The 20,030-nt window shown below is 43.6% G+C and overlaps 1 protein-coding gene across 16 annotated transcripts in view; it reads left to right on the forward strand.

Moving 5' to 3' along the window:
• Positions 1 to 20,030, forward strand: part of auts2a (activator of transcription and developmental regulator AUTS2 a) — a 359,733-nt gene that overhangs the window by 328,677 nt on the left and 11,026 nt on the right. For 12 of the 16 annotated variants that reach the window (XM_008428210.3, XM_081615290.1, XM_008428205.3 and 9 more), the window contains 2 exons: positions 15,919 to 16,468; positions 17,864 to 18,144. In XM_008428210.3, the coding sequence (XP_008426432.1) occupies positions 15,919 to 16,468; positions 17,864 to 18,144 (831 nt within the window). Of the gene's footprint in view, positions 1 to 7,020; positions 7,327 to 15,918; positions 16,469 to 17,863; positions 18,145 to 20,030 lie in introns of those variants that run through there. The other 4 variants (XM_081615291.1, XM_008428209.3, XM_081615289.1 and 1 more) reach the window with 2 other exon arrangements.

Below are 20,030 nucleotides of genomic sequence, written 5' to 3' on the forward strand. Positions count from 1 at the left end.
GAATTGGTGAAAGAACATTTTTGAGTGTAGTAATTAAGCCAAAACTATATAATATATATATATATAATTAGCATTTATCATTTAAAATAAACTGTCTGTAAATTCTACCCAGTACTCCTCAAGTGGCACAGTTTTAGTTACACTTAGGTCAAATTCTGCAAAAATAATAAATAAAACTAAACCCATTACACTATCCATTTGTCAATCGGTTAATTGAAGTAATAAGGTCGGCCCTACACAGTGTTGATGTTAAGTCTAGCAGGAAGAGCTGACTTTTTCACATGTTGATTTTAGAAGTATTTTTTTTAAGCTCCACATGCATCCTTTGCTACAAACGATGCAGGTAGAACTTTTGTAGCGTGGCCTTTGCAATGATGCTCAATTCTCATCTCCCTCCACTGCTCGGTCTGGGATTTCTCCCCATTGAAGTGGATTTCTCAAGTAGATTTTCAACTATGGCCAAGAAGGAGAAGTTGTGATTGCTGACGTTGATTTTCTTTGCTGTTTTAGAACTGGGTAAAGTTGCTAACCAAAGCATTTGTTTCTCAACAGCCAAAGGCTACGATTTTTATTTTTTTTGTTCTGACCGTTTTGTACCCGACTTTTGTTTGGTTGCAATAACAATGTAACATTGGTGTACCACACTAACCCTGCATGAAGTTGTACCAAACTACACCAAACCTTACTACTCGCGTAAAACTGCATCATCCAAAAATAAACATAACTGGTTCAAAGTCAATAACAGCGGCAAACACAGATGGCTGTAGCAAACAGCCAGTCAGTATCGGTTCAAATCCATACCAAATGTTTTAGCAGACCTTCCAGCAGCAGATGCCAACGCTTTTCCATTTGTGATCACCTCACACTGCAGAAATCCCCAGGTTTGAACATCATTAGAGCCATGCTATGAAGTCTGCTCTCTGCTGCATGTTAGCAGGCTAATTAGAGCAGCTCCATGTGACCCAGCTACAGATGTCCTCACTACTGATCTAAACAGCATTACCATCATTTACAACAATTCTATGTTGTAAATGAACCACTTCCTGTGCCTGTAATAAGTTTGCAACACTTAATGTTTATTGCAGAATAAAAGTTGCTTCCACTGAAGCAATTTCATTATTTGGAGTCTGTGTTTACTGTAACTTCCTAATACAGACCTACTCAATAAATTTAAACATTGCTGAAAAGTATATTGTTTTCAGGAACTTTATAACTAAGTGAAACATTTTATATAGATAATTTACAAACAGATGGATATTTCAAAGACTTTATTTCTGTTATGATGATTTTTTTATGACATAAGTAGCATAACAATTTGAAAGTTATTTGAAACTTTTAGTTTCAAAAAGGCACTTATAATCTGACAAGCGGCACTCATCGGAACATATATATTGTAATTTAATGAATATGACTGTACAGCAATTAGTTCACAGACATGTACATATATACATATGTAAATATGTCCCTAAAACATAACAGTGATTTCAGTGTTCCTAGCACAAAGCAGCACTCCCCCTTCCAATCCAGCGGCGCTGTCTGTTTGTTGTAAGGGAAGATGTCAGGTGGAGGGCTTTTCCTGCTCACTTCTCTGATGCCAGAAGAAAGCAGTGAAAGTCTAAAGACAGAAAAGCTCAGACAGAGCAAGAGCACAGAGACTCTGATCAGGATTGATGAAAGCACGGCTTTAATTGCTCCCACTAGAAAAGAGGTTAGCTTATTTTTTTTCTTCTTTCCCCTTCTCGCCCCTTCTCTGATTCTCATAAATATGCAGTGCAGAAATAAAGCCCTGATGAGCCTCGGGGCAGATTAGAGACGGCTGCAGAGCAGGATCGTGGTTTGTTAGCAGAACTCTGTAGATCCCTTGCATGTGTTTCTGCCCAGCACACACGCATACGCACGCATACACACACAGAGGCATGGCTTTCATCCCGCTCAACCCACATTTCATTATTTGGCCACAGACTACTGTCTCTGCTCAATCAGCCATTAGGTGTGCTGGGAAGCTGTAGCTGGCAGAGCGCGGCTCAACATCCCCCCCTTGCGTCGGGTTTGCTGTTGTCATCACCCCACCCCACCTTGAGCACATTGGCTGGAGACGACATGTTTAAATTGTGGTGGGTGTTTTGCGTGTGTGAGTGCATAAAGTTAGAGCATGTATCCTGGAAAAGAATCGTTAAAGCATGTGTATTTGATCTAAACAAAGCAAAATTTTCCATTTTATCACCATCTTTTTTGTTCGTCGTCACAGGCTTTTGGCCTCCGTTCTTAGAAGCCTGCCCAGATCTATCAACATCCCTCAGACTGTCACCATCTGTTACAGATTAGGATGCTTCTGGAGGGAGCTATTTGATTTCAGAGCTCTAGCATCCCCTCCTTCTTCCACGTGTCAGATTTTACTGTAAACAGTGTCAAACAAAAAACCAAAATCCCAAAAGTGGATGGCCGGGAGTGGGGGGGAGATTGTTGCTTCAGCATGGACAGTACGTCTGGTTTAGCTCTCAACTTGCTCAGATTGGGCGGGGGGTGGGGGGTTGTTGGGCCGTTTAGAGGCAAATCTAGGAAGTCATGTTCTCTAAAGCCGGAGCTCAAACAGTTTGCGAGCGCCGTTGTGATGCATGAATTCCCCCCTGGCTGCGTTTGACACTAGCTAGCCTGTCTGAGCCTGTGTCTTCACCGAGGACTCCGTGAACAGAGCCTGCATTGTTCCCCCCCCAAACCAAAGTAACCCAAGCTCAGGGTTGCCTCTGCCCAAAGGGGGATATCAAGTTGTTCTCTCCCCACCAACACCGCAATCCAAGCTTAAGCTCCGGGGCTTTAAGAGGGAGCAGAGGCAGCTGACTGTTTGGACGACGGCGCAGTTCAAATAAACAGTTCAAATCCCCCCACCAACACCAGCCCTCCCTCGCCAAGTATCCCAGTCCCACAGCCGTAGCTCATCGCCATGGAGCCTGCCAACAGCTCTCAGCGTGTTTGTGGTGTTCTGCTGAAAAGCCCGGTTGATGTGGCCGTTCGGATGGTTTCTTGAGAGAGCAGCCAGTGAGTGCCAGATAGGACAACGAGAGCTCGGGGCGTGCTCGCCCTTATTGAGCGGCACCTCGACGACGGCGTACGCAGCAGCTCCGAGCTAAAAATGAAGCAAAAGCTGCTCAGAGAAGAGATGGGTAGTAGCGCCTTGGGTTCAGCCCATCTCCCTCCCCGAGAGTCTCACTAATCTGGCTGCAACGTAACCTGAGCGGGGAAGGGGGTAATGAGACGGCACTTGACAAACATGCACGTAGACACACTGGCTGCCTCTGTAATGTCAGCGAGGGTTTAGAAAGAGAAAGGCCTACATGCAAATTGATACTTGGCCAGATTCGCAGCCATTCGATCCTCGCGTCCGAGCTATTACCCCTGAGGAATGGGTTTTTCTGAAATCGTTTTAACATCGAGTACAAGCTGCGTTGAACCCAATCTGTGGAGGCTGCCTGATGGCGCTGGTACAGATGTGTGTAAAACCAGTTGGCTCATCTGAAAGTGAAAAAGAAAGAGACCCAGATTGATGACACTCTGGGGACAGATTTCTCTTTCCAACCCCTCCGTCTCTCGCACTCTCCATTTGGAAGGATGATGCTGTATGACACAAACGTGAAAAGTTGATTTCATGGATAATCAAACTTTTGGTTTTTGATTATACAATTTTTGGAAAATTGTATAAAATCTAACGTTGTTTCGACGTCTGTCTCTTCCACTGATCATGACAGTCAGAGATCAAATCCCTGACTCCATCGTCTTTCTGCTCTGGTTTCTAACCAAAGACTTTAAAAAAGTGTGGCAAAAACAAATTATGTTGACAAGCAGCTGTTGCTTGTCAACAAGTGTCAGTGTCATCCTGGTCATGTCACTATGGAATATCATTTCTCCTAGCCGGAAACTGAGCTGTTAGCATGTCATGACAGTCATGAGGCTGTCATACAGCAAACGTTTGTGGACAAAGGCCTCTTGCAATTTGTTGCAATCCTGACTCTGGGATGGGGCATCCCGTGGCGTAGTGGGTGGAACGCAGCCTCTTTCACGGATATCTTGGGTTTACCATGTCTTCCCCCCTTCTCTCTGCTCTCTTTCCTGTCTATTTACTGTCGGAAAAATTGGAAAAAGGCCACTTTCGTCAGCCAAAAAAAGATTATAGAAAAAAGGAAGAAAAATAAAAATTTTTAGATGGCATTTTTCTTGAGAATAAAGTATTTTGGACCTGAATTTAGGCACTTATACAAAGTTTCAATATGGGTCTGTTTTTACTGAGTTCGACGAGCTTGATTGACAGCGCCAAGACCCTCCTCCTGGCTCTGATTGGTTGTTTCTGACATTGGTGTATTTCTGCAGATAGACCTCGGGGAGAAGGGAGAGGACATTGTTTTTTTTCCACAAACTGTCTTGACTAACACATGATGACAAATATGTAAAACATCATATTGTTTATAAAAGTTACATACTACAACATAAGAATGAAACATACTGGGATCCAGTAGTTGTCAAGTACTAATAAAACATCTTTACTATGTTAGCTACACATCAACACATGTTATTTTACATATTCAGACTTTGGATGTCCACCCAGGGAGTGCGGCATTGGGACTGATGATTGGTCGACCACTGTGACTATACAGATGTGGGTGGGGAGCAAAGGGGTGGCTGTTTGTAACTAGCTGTGGGTTTTTATGAGCATGTGGCTGTAATTGAGACTAGGCAGTTGTGTGTTTGAAGCCTGTTGGTTCTGCTAACGACTGGCTATTGTTTCACCAGGCTGCCAGAATGACTGACAAGAAACACGTGTTGCAGCGCCAGTCAGTGCGTGGCGAAACGCTTGGCTTCAGCTCCACACACTTCTGAAAATTCCTTCACTCCAGAAAGTCCAGTTGCTGTTTTCAGGATGTCTTTACTTTCATCCTGCGATAACTTTACCTCATGGCATGGATTAAGAGGGTATTTTAATCTATGTGTTACTTTAACTACATGAACATGCCTATAATGTGTTTGTAGAGCAGCTTTAACTCAAATTTAATGGAGAAAGAGGAGCTGGGCAAGGGCAGAAAAGTTGGACTTAGTTGCAGTTATGGCAGGCGTATTTCACTACCTTTGAATAAAACTGTGTACCACATTCATGTGAACTCCGAATGTCAAGAAAAGGTTACAGAGAACAAAAATATACAGCTTTGTAACAACGGTTCATTGACTAGATTGGAAACTAATCAGAATATATTGTCAAAACTTTCCTGAACATAATGTAATTACAGATATAGACAGTAATGAAAGCTGTCATTTTTTATGTTGTATTTAAATAGGACGGTAATATGAGGTGAATTACAAAGATGCACCAGAAATTGTTTTCTGGACAATTTCAGAGCTCCGGTTTTTGTAAACCTTGATTAAACAAATTCCGGTTTTTCTTTTGAACTATGAGAAAATATAAGAACATTAAAAAAAATTATACAGCCTTTCTATCCTGATGAGTTATGAATCATTTAATCAACAAAAATAATTACAGAATTCATTTACTGAGCTGTCCTTAGCATTCTTTATTAGCAGTTAGCATGGCTAGCTTTTTAAATTAAATGTATGTATTCTAGAAGTTATAAATTCTTACCTTCGCTCAAATAGTGCTACCAACTGGGCTACACAATATTAGAAATTTATTAGAAAATCTTGCAATGGCAATAAGGTTGTTAAATATTGTGACAACGATATCAAACCCGATATCTGCCTTTTTTCTTTCCTCTCTTTCTCATCTGTGCTTTCAGTTCTCTGTGACCTTTAGCATGTTGGGTAACGTCATTAGTGTCCATTGTGAGCATCTGCTGCCACGAGACTTTGACCAGCTGGCTGTAAGTTGCATTAATATGTAAAAATGCAAGTTCAGTCTCCTGAGTGCTATTCCTAGTATTGTCTTTCAAAATTGCTAAACATGCTAAACAATAACATAACCATAGCAACTAATTTTATTGCAAGTTTGTGTTTTACATTACATTTCATAGGGATGCACCAATGTGAACATTTAGGCTGATGTCAATATCAGATGTTAATGTTGCTGTTACGGCAGATAACTGATATTTATTAATAATATATATAGATAGATATGTATAATTCCCTAACCTTTCAACATGACCACATTATTGCCTCTCTGCTTCAGGTAAACACCCACAAATCTTTAGATGCGTCACCATCACAGTTACTGTACATAACTAAATACCATCCCTCTCCTGAAAGACAAACACAAATTGTTCTGAGATGGAAATAAACATCAGCTATTAATTTCAGCATATTTTTACTTGCCAATACGCTGAAAAATAATTAACGGCCGATGACGATGTTGACGCTGATATATCATATGTCGTGCATCCTTAATATTTTAAGTGTATTTCGTTACGATGGGAACAGGCTCGTTGACTAAGCGAGACACAGAAGGACTCTATGATATCTTTATTTTGGGAGAAGTCGTCTCTCCTCGCTATCAGTGACACGAGACCAGGAGAGGGCTTCCATCTGCTGGCTAATGTACAAAGTGACATGTTGGGGGTTAAATGGTCTGGTCTGCTCCACAGCTGCCTTGTCTTTCAGGGCAGCTTTACACCACTCTGACAGGGTTTGTGTGTACTGACCCATTGCTGTGAGCTGGATGGATCTCACACATTACATGCTACTGTTATTTCAAAGCCTCAGTGAGCCTGGACATGACAGCCAAACCTGTAGAGAATCTGTCAGCCGCCAGCTCCAAGCATCCCCCCCGAGAGCTGCCCTGCGCAGACCCCTGCTGGGAGATGTCTGGTCAGCTTTCCACCCCGGCCCCTCCGCCGGTCACCTGTGCCAGCATGCCCGTCATCAAGTCCCTGTCCCAGCTCTTCTCCATTTACGCTCCCTCCAGCCTGACCTCACACCCTAAGGGATATATAAAGATTTGTTCTCAAAATGGACAGCTAGAAATGGGACACCTCTGATCCTACAGCTACATTCTCATGTCCACGAAAAGACGGCGTTGTTGGTGGGGTGGGAGGCAAGGGGTGGCATGATTTCGGGAAAGGTGATCAAACATTAAGGCCCTAAGAGAATGCCTGAGGTGGTGAGAGTCTCCTTGTGGTGTTGGGGTCCGAAGCTAACAGTGAGGATGAGAAACAGAGGCTGTTAGGAGCCATTACAGGAACAGCTGTAATCAGAGCCACTGTGGGTGGAAGAATATGTTCGCCGCGGCTCTCTGTTAGCAAACGCGTTCTTTATGACTCGAGAGAGCGGAGACAAAAGAGCGTTCCGTCTTACCAGGCAGTATGAATGGAGCACAGATGGATACTAGCAAAGGTAGGAGGCAGAACAGAGCAAGTTTCTCTCCCTTTTCTTTCTGCTCCTTTCTGTCACTCGCACATTTTCCTCCACTCTGTGGCCCTTTCACTCTGTCATACAGAAAATGTGTGTAAGTGCTTGTTCTTTGTGGTCTGGCAGCTGCTCTTCTACGGCTTTTACATTTGTCAGGGAAGCTCAGAACATTCAGTGGCTTATGGAGACCCAATTACCCAAAATTGCAGCCATTTCACGGAGGATAACACTCCCAGACGGTGTATCTACCTCAAGTCATGCATTTGTGCGTTGGTTAACCACCCACTCTGCTCCGTGACGTCACAGCATTTACAGGCGCTATTTTTACATGGATGTGCACTTCCTTCGGCTTCCCAGCTTGTTATACAAAATTCATAACCCAAATGAGAAAGGCATGAAATATAAATGTTGAGAGTGTAAGCCTAACCGCCCCACTCCTCTTCCCCCATGCTTTTGGCCTTTTGAGCAATCACAGCTTGTTAAAGCAGCAGTTTGTGTTACCGCCAGGCGATATCAACATGCTGTGGTATTCTCGCTGAAAAACTACACATGTCACGGTCTCGCAGCCAGAGTGGTTGCTCTACTCGACTACCACATCCCTCCCATAACGCCAACTTTATTTCTGTTTAGCTTCCCACTCTCCTTACCTAACCACCCCTGGGAGTCGCTAATAAAACAGCTCCAGTCTAAGACCCTCCACATGGCAGGATGTCCAGGCTGTGTAACCCTGCACCCCCCTTGGCTCTAGCTGTCGAGAGCTGCTGACATGACACAGTCTGAAGCCTGCGCCCCCAAGAACCCTGAACTCCGATTTGGAAATGGGCAGACTGCATGTTTCGAATGACTTCTCGCCGAGGGGTTCTCTGATACCCCAGAGATGAGGGAGAAGTGTTGCTAAAGGCGATGTTGCTACTCTTTTAAACTTAAAGGTGTTAATGTCTTTGGAGCTGAAGAGGAAAGGGATAAGGAGCTAATAATTTGGATATTCTCTCAGGGCTTTGGCCTGGCGAGCACAGGGAAAGCTTCCAGATAAAGTTACCGGCCAAGAACTGCAGTTCCTCAGTTATATCACGGGCTCACAGCGGGCCTGTGCTTTCCTACTTTACATTAGCATTTACGTAAATATTTTGTTAGCTAGTCGCTTTCAGCACAGCTGGTCAAGTGAGGCGAGGCTGGTTTCTCAGCAAAATCCCATGTGACGTCTTTATAGAGAACAAAGACACGTACTTATGAGGAAATACATTTCTGCATTATTTCTTATGTTATCTCATTGCTACATTTCCATCAAATATGGTTTCTAACACACTAATGACCTTTCTGCTGAAATACTGCTGCAGTTTCTTTAGTCAGTAAGCATTCTCTAAAGATCTTGTTGCTACACAGAAGAGCAAAAAATACCCAATAGTGTCATGTATATGGCATGGAGGCTGTATGACATCGTATTTCCCATAAATAAGAGCAAACATTTTAAATTTGTAATAATGATTCAGATTTTTATAGCACTTTTTCAGACACTAACACGTGTTGGAGCAGGAGTTGTAGTGTTTTGCTCTCATGTATACTTATCTCGCTTAAAACTCTGCTGCAAAAACTGCTTACAATAAACAAGAGGAGCAGATTTATGCAATCTGAGCATAGCGAAGCATTTTAAGCAAACACGACTTTTCTTTTTAAATAAATACAGTGAAATCATGTTTTAGTTTTTGTTTACATTTTGTATGTAAATACTCTGGTCCTGTAAAAGCATAGTAACTGTGTGTTCTAATATAGGATTTAATATTGGCCTGTGTCTAGTACAGATGAATCTTAATAAATCTGCGTGTTGTTAGAAAAGTAAACGTCAGTAATTCAGTTCAAAAAGTGAAACATATTCTATGCAGCTATGGCATGCAGAGTTATATATTTCAAGCATTTCTTTTAATTTGGTAATAGTTTGGGAATTAATAATGCAATAATGCATTCATCTGATGAAAATGTAAAGGCAATTGTAAGAACAGTTTTTGTACATTTATGCTTTGGCCAAATGTGACACATCCTAAAGAAGCTGGCTGTTCACAAAAAGACCTAAACATATTCATAGGAAGTTGAGCAAAAGTAAAACGTTTTGGAGAGTGTAGACTTTATGAAGCAAAGCCTGTTCAAAACAAGAGTTAAATACATGGACTAAACTGCTGCATTCCCAGTGTCTTTCAGCTCCTTTATCCCACATTTACTTTCATCACCTCTTATGCAACAGTTGCAGCCTTGGCTGATGTTGGGAAGAGACAAACTACCGCCTTAGACCTCACCGAATCGGTCCACTTGCATTTTGGCCCAAAATGTAAAGATGATCCTGTATTTTTGAGGACAACGTCATAAATACAGGACAACCTCATTTGGCGCTGATGTAAAACAGGATGCAAAATGTATTGTGAAATGTTCTGATCAGCTCAGGAGTGCTCAACTAAAGTTGCGTTAGTCGAAGGAAACTTCACAGCAATACCGTGTGTGTGCACCCAATAAGCTGGGCACATTTCTGCAAACAGTGGCACAAACATATGTTGAGGATAGCCAAGCAGGCTGCGTTGCGTATTGTCTATCTTGGCAAGCTGTGACAGAAAGCGGTGGCGTGCCGTTTATTGTTTTCTTCTGTGTGGGAGTTCTGTTAAAGACGTCTGCCATTAATGCAACTGCAGGCTTCATTAGGAAGGAACAGGAGCACAGAACCTCATCAAGGAGCTCTGGGGGAACAAACATGCGCTGTATAAACCTCTCCCGAGGTCACACAACCATCTACACTTGCTGCTCAATTACAACCCTAATGTTGTCGTCAGACAAAATATGGAGGAAGAGGACGAGCAGGGTTCAGGAGTGCTTTCTCCCGTCAGAAGCTGAATTGTTTTCATGCTGAAGCTTGAGGACAAAACGTCTTTAAGCATTCTGCAACATTAGAGACAATGAAACCATCCAGCCAGATTTTATGGAACCAGTTTCTGAAAGCCCAGCACAGAGGGGAGTCCTGATTGTAATTACTGTTTACCGAGACACACTGATGCAACATGAATTCTTATTCAGTGCGGCGGATATTTAAATTGATTCAACCTGAGCAAACCGTGTGTGTCTGTTTCTCAGCTTCCTGCAGGGTGGGTGGGTGGGTGGGTGTGCATGTGTGCGTGCGTGTGTGTGATGAGAGGAGACAGAGCAGCCTCCTCAAGGCCGCCCGTTGTTTATCTGCTTTAAATCCTGCTACACTTGGTATAAGCAAAAATGAATCGATTCGGGATCAATTTTATATCTGAGGGGTATGGGCCGGATTCTGCTGATGCTCACAAAAAAGGAAGTGAGAAGGGAGAATCGCAGAGATGTTTCTTGTGACAGTGAACAATTGGACCTTTGGAGGGTTCTGACAGCTGTAACAGACAGTTCTGAGGTCTATAGATGTCAGCACTTTCTTTCTAAAAGCCATTTTTATGCTGTACGGTGTCATACCCTAGATTACTGTCTGGCAACCTGGAGGGGTTATTTTCCTTTCGCTTTCTTTTGGCTGAAGGAAACAGAAGGTACACTGACATGCTAGTTATGATAAATGAATTGGTAATATCCATATCCTGTAAGTTAGATGCTGCCTGTTTCACCATCTAACGTATATGTCGCAGGTATATGCGATACTTGCGACATATATTTGATGGTTACTTGCCGAGTGAATTACAGTGGACCCCCACCTATTTTCTGTCCAGGATTCGTGGATTCACCCATTTGCAGATTTTTCTATGGAAATTATTGCCAAAAATTAGCCTATTTGTGGATTATTTCTGAAATATTGAATAGAAAATGCAGCTGGGGAAGCTGAAAACCCTTTGGACAATGCTGCTTGACTCGCTATTGGCTGGCATTTGCAAAGCAACCAATCCAGGAGCATCATTCATTCTCCTTGACACCAATTGGCTGTACAACCAGAAGTGGTGATAAGGAACACTGTAGACGTTAGCTTCTATGGTACATTTGGTGTTTGAACCAAATGTAACTGAATAGTTAAATTGCAAATGGCTAGCTACCACTAAAACCAGGGGTCCATTGTACTGTCAATCATTTACCTTGCTGTTTAAACATGGTTGAAAAAGGGAAACATGTCTTTAATTCTCAGCTTCAATATCCCAAAAACCAAAAGACTGAGGCAGGGTGCGAAAACCTTTACCAGTTAGGAATATAAGTTGGAACCAGGTGGTACTAATTAGATGCATTGATTAACTGAATATCAAACATTAGCCTCACCTTTGCCTTTCTACAAAATTCCTCTCAATTCTCATTTTCCTTCAGTGTTCTGTCTGGTATTTGCCGCATTGAGCTTGATTTCTCAGGATGCATTTCATCCTGGCCAATCAGCGAAAAGGAGGAGTTGTGAATGGTGATGTTGAGTTCCTGTGCTGTTTTTTCAATTGTAGTTTTAGTTCAGTTGCTCGTTTAGTTGTAGCACGGCAGTGGCAGTGGAGGATGTGAGTGAACGAAGCCATTCAGTCCGTGTTAGCCATGCTTCCAAATATTGAGCAATTAAAGTCAGCAAGAGGAATGTTGAAGACGTTTTATTGCTTTATAGCTGGCTCGTTCTGCTTGCCACTTTTCTCTTCCCAGAGAGGGATGGCAGCAGATTTTTCCTTCATGGAGCTGGTAAGATAAGGACTACAGGCCCAAACACTAACTCCATATCTGTGACACAGACACACAGTAGTAAGGGAATGGCCGCCAGTCCTGTCCCTCCTGTGGTTGTTGGTTTTGCATGATTTAAGCTATGCGACCCCTGCTCGGTTGAAATTCCATAGTCGAGTACGCGGCCGCGGAATGCGTGGAGGCGCTATTTCAAGGTGAAACAGACAGGAGTGACGGCCAGGACAGGAGGCTTGGCGTGTCGCAGAGGTCTCTGCAGTCATCAATTTGTCAGAACGTCACCAGACTCCAAGCTGGATGTAATAACCCTGCACATAAACACACATCAAATCCCGGGAATGAGCAAAGCGGTTTTGGCTCAAGGCGATCACGAATGTATTTTGTAGCGAGACAGGTGCTTGGCTGAAAGCTGTTGGTGTTATTGGAAGCTGTCTATTAATTATTTATATAAGGTTGTCTGTTTCCAGTGATGACACAAATGCAGTATGCAAAACATTTAGCTCTTCTCGTTATTACCACAGTGCGTGCCGAACTCGTGCTGGCATGCACTGCCTCCTGTTGCTCTGTGGCACTTTGTGCAATGAGGGTTTAAAATGTCTCTCAAGTGGCAACTTGCTAATGAAGCTCTGTAAACTGATCAATATACAGACAGGTCTTTCAACCTTAAAGACTCAATATAACGTCAGCAGTAGCTAAATGAATTACTAGAACCTATTGGTACATGCAGAAGAATGGGAATCTTTAGCTGAAGTCCTGGATCTATAAGAGATTGTCAGGTTTTCCAAATCCTGAATCTTCCACAGGAGGCAGATGTTGAAAGCTCAAAAAGATACAACAGAGCTACTTTGCTGTTCTCCATTCAGCTTTCCTATCATCTTCTGAAAGTTTGACTCTCACACCTGCTCTTTTGCTCCCTGAATGAACAGTAGTCATGGCTGGAAAATGGCCTTTAAATTGCTTGCTACATTTCTGTGTTCCCTTTGGTGTCATTTAAGCACCTCACTAGATATGTTTCCATCCAACTGTCATGTGAATGTTTAGCAAACTTTTAAAATTTTGCAAAAGGAAATTAGGAATTAGGCGTGTTTCCATCTACTGGTTTGGAGCAAACCAACCAGGATATGCAAACCGTGATTATGTCCGATGTTGACACTACACGTGGCAGTGGCGCAATGATAGTAGCCAACAAGGTAAACGTTGGCTACGTCATCCCTTCTACTGAAGAGTGTTGTCAACGTAGTCTACTTAAAGATCAGAAAACGAGTGGACTTTTGAGTTTCCAGTCAAATGGAGACCAGTCTGGGATGATCAAGCTGAAAGTCGGGCAAGTAAAATTTTAACCTGACATTAAAAAACATCCTAAGAAAGAGTAAAGAGGTCTCCGTGCCCGTTTGATTCCAAAGTTTAAAAAGGTTTTATTTTTATACCATATTTTTCTCTCTTTCAGTCTTATTGTTTAAGCTGCTGTGTACCTTTGAGTACATAGGGAGATGCAGCTAATAGTGAACTGTTGGGCATGACTTACCCTCAGATAATGATTCATACCCCCTGCCCCCCAAGTCTCCCACTGTGTCCCATGACATCCACCCCTAATGAAGCCTGGTTTCCTGTTCACTCACACAACCCCAGCTGACCATCCTAAAGTCCTTTACTTCTAAAGTCAGGCTTTTGTCTCTGACCACACACACAAAGCACACACAGGCCTCATTTTCCCGTCTATGCTCTGCCAAGCGACGTGAACTAGTTAGAAACCGCATTACCACTGAAACACTGAGAAACAGCAAGGGCTCTCTGCGTTCTGAGGATCCCAAGTGGGAATTGCACTTATTTGTTTTCAGGGATGAAGAAGACTGACAAATGAACCCCCGTGGGAGGGAACTGGCGGATACTACTCCTTTCTTCTTCTCCGCTCTGCGCAGCCCTGGAGTGTTCATTATGACCAGAATAGACACCTTCTTTTTAGCGTGTTAGCACATTCTCAAAACAAGCCGTGGACCTCAGGGACACCGGGGTGCAGCGGGAGAGTTGGGAATTCCTCCTCTCCCCCGTCTGCTGCGGTGAAGTTGTTTGCCGGCAGCAGTCTCTCTTGACCGATAATAACATTTGTAAGTGGAGAAGATTGACGTGGATTAGGGAGACTGCTGCCGGGCTTACTTGGTTGCTCATGCACATGAGGGCTGAGTGGATGGTTTCGTGCTGAGATGGTGCACATGACAGGAAATAAAAAAAAGACTATGGGTAACTTTGAAGCGCAGGATGTGCATTTTGAACAGTTCTTTGTACAACTAACCAAGTCTGCAAGAGTCGGTGCGTCCTGATTGGGATCTATCAACGACGGCCTTCTCTGACCGTTACAATCAAACCAACTGTCTTTGAGCTTTACATCATGTTATGTTATTTCCTCATGATTGACTTGATTCTTTAGTGCTTGTTTGAGGAATCCTTTAATTGTGGCAACCGCCTAGGTGGACCTAGCGCTGCCTTCGAGATGAAGCTCCCTCCTCTGAGCTGCAGTATCCAAGCCTTCCAGCTTCTGCCTAACAGAGCAGCCATCCAGTGCAACTCCTGCAGTCAGCTCCTTCAGACTAGCCAGCAGCAATTAGCAAACATCTGGTAGCACAATGCATCTGATGAGCTCATCATACGAGCTAAAACATTGCTAAAGGGTTAATAGAGGAGCAATGTTGTGATGACTTCCTAAAAGCAGAGTTTCAGAGAGAACATGAGTTTTTAAACAGACCAAACAGATTGTGCTCTAAAATGGCACCATGTGTCAGAAAAGTACATAATACTTCCCTTTTTTAATAACATCACCACCTGTACATGGAGCTGTGAGTCCTTGCTGAGCGTTTCTTTGCTAATGACAGAGCCCGCTCCCGGTGGAGTTGGGCTGGTGGGAGAGGTTTGTCAGGGAGATGGAAGCCCCCAGTGACAGCTGGCTGCTGCCTCCACCCAGGGGACCTGGGGCCCGTATACACCTTTTTGGCAGGTAAAGGATTTAGTTGGCTTCAGGAAGTGGTGGGGGAGGAGGAGCCCCCTGCCAGAACCCCATGAGGCCCCAGGAGCGTTAATTACAGTTTATGTATGCGCTGTCATCCCCCATGAGCCTCTCTGCCTCTGGAGCTGACTGCTGATGTCTGAGCACTTTGTTCTGCTGGATGAGGTCCCTGCAGAGGAATACCCTGGATGGAGCTTATTATCTATTGTTCTGAGTGACTTCAATAGCACAGCCGTTATTACTCTTTCGCTGGATTAATTTGCATGTTAGTGTTTTTAATAGCATGTTTGCTGCAATTACTGAAGTTTTATCAAACAAAAATCTCACCCGACTGACTAGAATCTTCATACATAATCAGTTGCTTCACAGTCGGTGTTTTTAACCTGACCTTAACTTAACCATTGCTCGTTGTGCAACAGCTACAACCTTCACTCTTATTACATGTCAGGGCTGCAACTAATGATTATTGTAGTAACTAATTGTTCAGAATATTAATCGATTAATCAAAAAAAATAAAACATTAAACCATTAAACATTCATCATATGGATCTGTTTGTGTCTTTAGTAAAGTTGATGATGATGATGATGATGATGATGATGATGATGATGATAACTGCTTCTCCATGGGTTTTTTTCTGAATCAGATGCAGGGAATTATTGTTCAAAAATGATCACCTGTTACCTTTGTTATTTTTTTTTATAAAAATGAATTGTACAGATTGTAAGGGAAGTAACAGTGAGTAAAGTTTAAACTAAAAATATACTTGCTTCCAATGCTTATCAGAACTGTTTAAGGGAAAACAATTTCATGTCAGATGTATCTCTATTTCATCTGCATTATGTATTTATTCTAGTTCTTGTTCCCTGTTTATATCAGTTTTGGTCCAAATCCTTGTTACTAAATGTTTTTCTTTTTTTCTACTTTATGTTTTTCATAGGTCCAGATTTTGGCATCAATGCTCTGTCCACCAATGGCAGCCAGGAGCCTCACGGCCCGGGCCTCCTCAAGGTGTCAGGCCTAGAGCGGAGTCAGGAACGGAGCCAGGAGAGCTGCAGGGACCCTCAGCCTCCTGAATCCAGCACCTTAAGTCCAGCTCTCGCCCTGCCACAGCCCGAGGCCTCCGTCGCCCAGACCCCAGCCCCTCTTCAGACCCTAACAAACAGCTCTGCCCAGGCTCCGACTCCGGCCCTGCCTCTTCCAAGCTCCGAGGCTCTCCCCGCCCCTCGGACCCCTGCAGCCCTGCCTCTTGCCCAGGGCCAGGAGACCTTACCACCCCCTCTTCCCCGACCCCAGCCACAGCCAGAACACCCTACCCACACTAGGCCTCAACCAACACCGAGCCTTCATCCGCACCCTCCGTCCCCCGCCCTTCCGACCCACCACCCCCACCAACAGCACCCCAATCAGGCGGGGCCTCATCGGCCCCCATCACGTTGCCACCCCCGGCCCCTTTCTGCTTACAACGGCCTCAACCTTAACGGCCACAGGTAATGCATCAAAACATCAAGAACTCAACATTTCCACAAACGCTGAGTCGAAAGCCTGTCAGGCCCGGCTGATTTAAACATGCATTATTTTTCAAAAAGCAAAGTAGAAATGAACAATTTAGGGTCTTTTCAAACTTGATAGTCCGACAGACTTGGTTCGATAGGGGACCAAAGTTTTGGTGCGGTTCGCTTTCACACTGCGTTGTGTCAAACGAATCAAACCCTTTGAAAAAGCTGCTTACCTCTGAACAAGACATGAATGCAACTTCCTTCTTCACAAAATATGGAGTGGCGTCAGATTTTAGCGGTTGTAGGATTTCTCATTTGTCTTTGGCTCGTGGTATCTTTGGCTAATACCCAGAATCGTGATCGGCCAAAATCAGAATCGGCAGGTCAGTCTCCTTGAAGATCAGTAATTGGTGATCAGCCAGAAAACTGCAATTAGTGCACCCCTACTTTGGACACCCTTGATTTAACCCTTTCCTTTGGCTAAGTTTGACATTCCTCAGCTGTGATTTATTAGAATTGCAGTGGTATATGTTTCTGAATGGGAACAGAATCGAAATAGCCATATGGTCTAGATATCTAAATACTTCACTATAAGGATTATTTTCCCCGCATTACATAAAGCCTATTGTAGCATTCCAATTTATCTGTTCAGACAAAGCATAATCAAGCCTGATTTATTGTCCATGCTAGTCCACTGGGTCCTTTACGGCTGTTGGTAATCTAAGACTTCTTCAGAACCAACTCTGTCCCATCATCAGCTTTGTCTCATGGGCTCCTGGGACTTGGCTTTGCCCGCTCCTCGCTGCGCCAGCTCCAAAAGCTTGCCAGCACGGCAACACGGTCTGGCACCCGCTGTGAATAATCACGGCCGGGGCCCACCGAGAGGAGCGAGCGCTGCAAATGAGCTTTTAGGCTTAAAGCGGGGAGCTGCAGAGACGCAGGCTCTGCGACTGCCCCTGGGGAGAACCCACACACGCCACAAAAGACTGTTTGCTAACATGCTTGCGCCCGCTCTCGATCCCTCTCATCCCATTTCTGATGCACGTGTTCCCTACCTGGCTCTGGAGGAAGTGCTTTAGCAGGAGCTGTTCAAAGACAGATGCTCAGTCTGTTGTCTGCCAGCGGCGGTTTATTTGCATCCGAGGGTGTTGCGAATTTGGTGTTTTCACAGATCCGGTTAGCCCTGGATTCTGTGAAAACACCAGAGTAAGGCAGGGAGGAGATTGTAAATGGAAGGCAGCGGAGGTGTGAAAACAGCGTACTGGGAATTGAATGTGGAAACAGATGGTGACGCGGGGATGTGCAGTAACAAGTGTTAAATTTGACTAATCGCGCTCGGCTTAACTTTGGCTTCCTTCTTCCTGCTTTTTCCATTTCCACCACCAGCAGCAGCAGGAGCAGCACCCCCGGCGCCAAGCTGCACGGATCCTCCGCTCCCGTATTGCACCTTCCCAACCAGCCGCCTGCTCCGGCAGCTGCCACCTTCCCTCTGTCTCTGGCGGCCAACCAGAGCGCCCCCCACAGCTTCCCCTCTGCGCTGCAGCCCTCGCCACATCCTCATCACCCCAATATGTTTGCGACTCCAGCAGCATTGCCTCCACCACCACCACTGACATCGAGCACCCTGCCGGTACCTGGACATCCCGCTGCTGGGAGTGCCTATTCAGGTAGGCCACGAGCTACTTTGGAAACAATGTCGCCCCCAAGTGGTGTGTCAGGGGACTTTCCCCATTAAAAAAAAAAAAAAATCAAAACAAAACGTTGCATGACATTTAGAATGTTTTCAGATCTATGTTATGCTAATTCTGTGCTATCTGCTCTCACAGGTAGTTTTTACAGGTTACCTGTGTGCTTTTTTGGATTGCATTTGATCATCTCTAGTGGAATATCTAAAATATTTAGACTGATTCAAACAAGCTGGGTTGTTGTACACTACTCAGAAATGACTTAAAGCAAATTTTGAAATAAGAGAGGTATTTATTAAGTTTTTTAAAACATAAAGAAAGCGCTGGAGGAGGCATAAAAGGTAGGGGCTCGCCCACGGTGCCATAAAACCAAGAACCACCACTGTACAAACTGACAGCCAGGGGACTTTGCAACAGTCAGGTCAAATGTCATGGCACATTGAAGAGTGTTTATTTCCACTTTCACCAGCAAAAATGTTCACGAGGAAGAAGCCAATTTGTTCCACACAGAATAAATGGATGTGGATTTTGCTAAAAAGATACTCATGATGTGTTTATGAGGAGAAAATTCAACCAAATAAAGTTAAAAATTAAAAATATATGTCACAACAATTCACAGAGGAACAGAAGTGAACGGGTTGTCCTGGAGGAGAGACTCTCTCATGCCAGAGTTTGTTGAATTCAGGAGAAAAGCTGTTGATTACTTGGACACCCATTCTGTCTCCACAGGCTGCGTTAACGATTATTAGAACAGCAGATGCTGCCGCCTCAGAGGGGCCGCGGTGTGTCCAATCACAGCGTCTGACTGGTCCTGCTGTCAGACAAACCGCATCAACTTGAGCTTTGCTTAAATGCACCATGACATGCTGATAATCCTGTTCATTTCCTGCTTTTTTCTGTAGTTGAATTTTTTTCATAGTTTTATGGCTTCCTGTGTAAGGCAATGATGTTTTTATATCTAATATCATTCAAGCCACAGGGAAAGTGCAGAAATGATGAAGACAAGTGTTACTAATCTAACATATCCCTCAGTGAAAACAACGTATTATATGAGGATTGGACTCCTTCCAATATTGCTGAAATATATCTGTTGAACCAGCAGGTTGTGATAACAAACGTTGTCCTAGGAGCAACTGAAGACTCCTAAAATGAAAGTTAAATCTTATCAATTTCTTCAGCTCACATTTGAAGTGTAACAGAAACAAAGTTGGAACAAAGTGAGAGATAAACAACATAAAATCACATAAGTTGGTGTATGAACTGATCCAAAGCACCGACAGGCTGCAATAAAAACAACAACCTTCAGTGTGGTTGTTGTTACTTAGGGACCAGGTTCACATTAGCTAAAAAGCACAGACATAAGAGGCTTCTAGAACTAAAATAGTATTTTATACCACACGTCACGACATGTTTGTGGTTCGTTCAATCCAGAGCCAGAGACGTTTAGCAGTTTGCTGGAAGACTAAATGTAATAGAACATCCTGGATTTGGAAGCAGCGTTAGTGATGCTGGCTGCTCTAAACTCAGTCATTGCTAAATAAATTTGTTGGTACCGGTTTCAACTATTGTTATTCTTTGTTCTACTTTTAAGTCGAATCTCTCACACACACAGTGTGACGTCACCTCTACTCCTAGTATAAATAGTTAATGACCGTGTCACTCCACAGTCTGTCTGGAAAGCACGATCTGTACCAATAACTCGTTTGCCCATCTGCTGAAAGTGACACTCCCAGGAGAATATTTTCATTTCTTTCTTTCCGTTTGCATTTTATTGCGATCGTAAAAATAGGGTACGAGTTAAAGATAGTGGCAACAAATATAGATTAAAAAACAGTAATAGAGACAGAGTAATAAATTTGCTTCTCTTG

This window comes from Poecilia reticulata, chromosome 14 (assembly GCF_904066995.2).
Source record: "Poecilia reticulata chromosome 14, P_reticulata-male-v2, whole genome shotgun sequence".
Lineage (NCBI taxonomy): Eukaryota > Metazoa > Chordata > Actinopteri > Cyprinodontiformes > Poeciliidae > Poecilia > Poecilia reticulata.